The sequence below is a fragment of the Gossypium arboreum genome, chromosome 10, assembly GCF_025698485.1.
Source record: "Gossypium arboreum isolate Shixiya-1 chromosome 10, ASM2569848v2, whole genome shotgun sequence".
In the NCBI taxonomy this organism is placed as follows: Eukaryota; Viridiplantae; Streptophyta; class Magnoliopsida; order Malvales; family Malvaceae; genus Gossypium; species Gossypium arboreum.
Genome location: NC_069079.1, coordinates 7,739,889 through 7,744,988, shown reverse-complemented (window position 1 = coordinate 7,744,988; position 5,100 = coordinate 7,739,889). Strand labels below are relative to the sequence as shown.

At 35.2% G+C, this 5,100-nt stretch overlaps 1 protein-coding gene across 1 annotated transcript; it reads left to right on the top strand.

Annotated features, from left to right (window-relative positions):
• The first annotated feature begins 281 nt into the window (after positions 1–281).
• LOC108487034 (30S ribosomal protein S16-2, chloroplastic/mitochondrial-like) lies at positions 282–4,323 on the top strand. The gene is made up of 4 exons (XM_017791241.2): positions 282–756; positions 2,241–2,473; positions 2,606–2,651; positions 3,708–4,323. The coding sequence occupies exons 2-4, from the start codon at positions 2,341–2,343 to the stop codon at positions 3,937–3,939; spliced, it is 411 nt and encodes a 136-aa protein (XP_017646730.1). The 5' UTR covers positions 282–756; positions 2,241–2,340; the 3' UTR covers positions 3,940–4,323.
• The last annotated feature ends 777 nt before the right edge of the window (positions 4,324–5,100 follow it).

The window sequence follows — 5,100 nt, the reverse complement described above, 5'->3', positions numbered from 1 at the left end:
TGACATCATCTCCACCTTGTTCACCTCGGTTACCACCATTATCTTCAACAAAAAACAAAGAACATAAACAACAAAGTCACTGAACCTAAATAATGAAGGAATTAGTGTATTTACTTGGATTGAATTTATCTAAAAAAATAATGGAGTGAATGATGGATTCCAAAAATCAAATGAAAAGAAATGCTAATTACTTTATCAGCGTGGTAACAAAAACAAAATTACTTTAATTTCAACTCAGCCTCTTTTATTATTATTTTCTTAAAAAGAAGTAACACAAAATCTGAAGAATTCAAATAAATACATTACCAGGTGTTTGTGGAAGAGGGGCCGGGCATCGGGCAGAGTATTTTTGGCCCATACCGACCCGAACAAATTTACTAATTTTTTAATAATAAATTTATATTTTTTAATCCCAAATCAGGTTTTAGGTTTTCTACTTTCTATTCCCAAATCAGTTTCTTATTTCCTAAAAAAAAAAATTTCACTTTCTATTCCCAAATCAGTACCACCTCCACCTGTCCAACGCCGCTGCCGTCGCAGCCGTCTCCACTCCGGCGGCAGCTCTGTCACCCGCTTCCTCTGTCGCCGGCGCCTATCACCGTTTCGTCGTCCTGTTCGTTCTTCCATCAAGACACTGTGGAGTGTCGTCGTTCCGGTCAAACTGCTGGTTCATCTGTCGCCGGCGTTCACCACTTTCGTCACCTTCTCCGCTCCAGCCCTCGGCCGTCTCCGTCCCGCTGTGCCGCCGTTCAACAGGTGTCTTCTAATTTCCTCCAAAAAAAAAAATCCCTAATGTCTTTCTATTTTTTAACTGGCTTCATTGTTTTTCTTTTTGAAAATCTGATTTCGATGCTTCGAGTTGTTTATTACCTGAGAATATGTGCGAAATAAGAGGGAAACAGGCCTAGGGTTTAGGGTTTTGATAAATTAACCCCCTCCCCATCACTTTCTCTATGCTATTCTCAGGCTTCTTGGGAAAATGTAATCTGAAGTTTATGCTTAGTAAAGTACTGCATTGGATCCAGATTATTATCTGTTATTGTTTAGTTCTTTCGCTGGAGAAATACAATCGGTTGATTCGTGAAATACAAACTATTTGTTAACTTTCAATGACAAAAACGCTGGTTTAAGTATCAGAATAAATACTAGAAGCCAGCTTTAATTATTAGTCTCTCATTTCATTTATTAAGGTGTGCTTTACTTGACAGAAATATTATTGCTGGCTTTTTCTTCTTTTTTCCATTTCTTATCGGTAAGAATATGTTCCCAAAGTTTTCTTTAGGCAATCCTAGAAATATTGACAGGTAAAGGTTGTTTTTAATATAAATTCCTAAGAATAGATGTGCCACATGGGGGATACTATTTATTTCTTGGAGTCTTCGTAGCTATAGGATGATTTAAGTGTTAACTGGATTCAATGAGGAGGTGATGATTTGCACTTACTATAATTTAGAAACTTAGCTCTATCTGTATTTCATTTAGTTTTTACCTTATAAAAGGGAATTGGAGAGCGAAGCCTTCTTTATGATCTGAATCTTTATTTATATTTATATTTTCAAATTCATTATTACTAATATATGTGTGTTTGCAAGACCAAACTTTGTTTATATTTTGTAAAAATTTGCTGTATAATTCAACTTTTGACCTTATTAATGGGGCATTTGAAACCGGTAACTTGATATTTTTTATACATGTTATATTGAGCTATACAATGGGATGGCCCTTTTGCATAGCATACCTCACATCCTTGGGGACAAACCACTTACCTGATGATAATGTACCAGTACTACTATCATTGCTAAATATTTGGTCCAGACATGATCTTTTTATGTTTTCAATTCTTAGTATTTTGTTTTTGTTTTTTTTCTTTTACACTAGTTATTATTATGTTTTTAGTGTATTTGATATATTCTATTATTTAAATTTGTTTTATGTAATAAAATACATTTTTTAAAAATTAATACGGGTTGGGCCTGGGTTCGGCATCTATAATCCGGGCCAGGCTTGGACAAAAAATTAGACCCATTTTTCAGGCCTGGCCTGGGCCTATCAATCAGGCCTGAAATTTTGTTATGGCCTGTCCCAAACCGGCCCAGCCCATGATCACCTTTATTCATGAAGTGCTAGCGTTAATACTCTGTCACTGAAACGACGGCGGGTGCGTTAGAGTTAGACGCTTCGAACCGTTTTACTTTGGGAAGTAAATAATCTTTTTTTCTTCTTTTTTTTTTCTTAAAAAGGAACAACAAAACCCAAAACCCTAGCAAAACAGTGGTGTGTGTTGGACGGATTATCGAATCATATCGGTAAGAAGCTAAGAGACTGTGGGAAAGAAGAAAAATGGTAGTGAGGATTCGATTGTCTAGGTTCGGATGTAAAAACAAGCCATTTTATAGGGTGATGGCTGCCAATAGCAGATCCCCAAGAGATGGGAAGCATCTTGAGGTCCTTGGTTACTACAATCCTTTGCCAGGTCTTCTTCCTCTTTCTCCGCTTATTAATCTTTGATCACTGTTATTTTTTACCCCTGAGATCAAAGGATAGCTGATTTAATTAGCGAAACTGCTAATAATAAATTTCTATTTCATTTGTTTCTTTTGTACAGGCCAAGATGGAGGTAAACGAATGGGTCTTAACTTTGAAAGAGTCAAGTAAGCTTCAATTTTTCACTCTATTCTCAACTTCTCATTATATATATATTTTCCCATGTGGAGATATTACCTTTTTGTTTGATCTCATTGTCGAGAATTAGAAGTATCTTTCATTGTGAATTACTAAATTTGTGAGGTATTGTGGTGGATTACAAACGTCACGGATTCAGTTTCAAGATTGCTATAGTGTAGTGTTTTTCAAATTTTTGTCGAGTAGAAACAACGTAGGGTTTATTTCTTTGGATGTCTGGCTCTGACCTTGATAGTTAAAGGATAAGAGGGAGCTCACTGATATGATATCCTATGAGAAGTATGACTATTTATAAAGAAATTATTTTGAATGTATACATTATTGTTATAAAGTAGTAGAATGAAAGGATTAACGAGATGTGAAGAAGAAATGCTTTCTGGTTGGAAATTGGCAGGAAGACCCTCTTTGCTCTGCCAGGCAATCAAGGTTGGCAGAATATGGGAATCAAATAATTATATTTAAAAAAAAAAGATATGAACACTTATATTTGAATTCTATGTAATTACTAATCAGTGTGAAAGGAAGCTTGCAGCTCTTATATTTGCTTCATTATTAATGCATTTTTATACCAAAGGAGAGTCCTTGAAGCTATAAGAACTATCTTGAGGAGTTGCTCAAAGGAGGATGCAATTCAGTTCAACTAGAGTTAACTCAATTTAACATGGAATTAGTTCATGGAATATTCAGAGTTTACAAAGCAGAACAAGTTACAAGTCAACTTTTTTGTTTATATTAGGGGAGACGGTAGGTGCTTCCTGTAGGTCCTTGTATTCATGTAATTGAATGTTGTATCCCTTGCTTGCTCGATATGTTAAAGTTTTGTAGAAAAGAGGGGGGAAAAATCCTACAGTAGTACTACTTTTTGTATTGTTCTGGAGAATGTGATGAATTGCTTTTAGTGCATAAGCTTAGCAACTTCTGTAGCCTTGTTCTACTAATTGGCAGTGAAACCACCCAATATAATATAATTTATTTTTTTGTGCTCTGCAATCAATAAAAATTTACAATGTCAATTTTTTTTACAGGTATTGGTTATCAGTTGGGGCACAGCCTTCAGAGCCAGTCCAACGCATCCTTTTCAGGGCTGGAGTATTGCCTCCGCCACCCATGGTGGCAATGGGACGCAAGGGTGGACAGCGTGACATGCGTCCTGTTGATCCTATGACAGGTCGTGTTTTAAATGAAGAGAAACCAGTTGCTGGCAACCAAGAAAAAAGTGGCAATGATGAGGCTGTTGATGAGTCAAACTCTGCATGAAAATTTTATATTATCCCCAGGAGTCCTCACTCTGCAGTATAAGTTGGGGAAAATGAAAAGGTGGATCATATTGGATGATTGTAAGTTTTTGTCTGAAAAATAACATTTGCCATTTGCAGAAACTGCCAGCTTATTTCCAGTGGCCTGGCCCTGCGTACAAGATGAGTTCAATTAAATGTGATCCAATGACAAACTATTTTGGATTTTGAATTCACTTTACAATACTAAACCAAACATGTTGAAATTATTGCTAGGTTTCTTGTTTTCTCTATATTAGTCGTGCAGATTAAGGTGCTTGCTGCTCGAGTAGTATAATTGCTTATTAATTATTGGGTGTATCAGCATGCTTTATATCAAATAATAATGACATATTTACCGCCCAAATATTTGGTTTTAAACACTTGCACCTTTTGTTTAAAATTTGTGTTAGATATGAAATAAATACATGTGTGTGTATGTACAGGAAGAAAAATGATTTTTTTTTCATTATTTACTATTTTGTATAAATACAAAGCTTAATTGTGTTTTTAGATGTCTTGTACCAAGTATGAAAGAAGGTAAGGTATAAAGTGAGAGCAAACTCACAAATTGTAGCATATCTTTTTATGAAAACTTAATACCGTTTTTCCTTTCAAGGAAGGAATAAGATATTAGTCAAATTACGAGATATCTGGATTTTTATCAAATTTTTTTCCTAATAATAATGGTTTAGCCACGTTTGATAATCTGCATCAGAGTTTACATCTGTTAATAATATTATTTATGGAGAGGAGTGATTAAGATGAGGTAAAACTAAATAATTTCACACTTTGTTTTTTTATTTAGGTTATTTTTAAAGGAACAACAAAACTCAAAACCTAAGCAAAGAAGTGGTGCATGCTGAACTGGTTACCGAATCATATCAGTAAAAAGCTAAGAGAATGTGTGAAAGAAGAAAAATGGTAATGAAGATTCGATTGTCTAGGTTCGGATGTGAAAACAAGCCATTTTATAGGGTGGTGGCTGCCAATAGCAGATCCCCAAGAGATGGGAAGCATCTCGAGGTCCTTGGTTACTACAATCCTCTGTCAGGTCTTCTTCCTCTTTCTCCGCTTATTAATCTTTGATCATCATTATTTTTTACCCTTGAAATCGAAGAATAACTGATTGAATTAGTAAAAT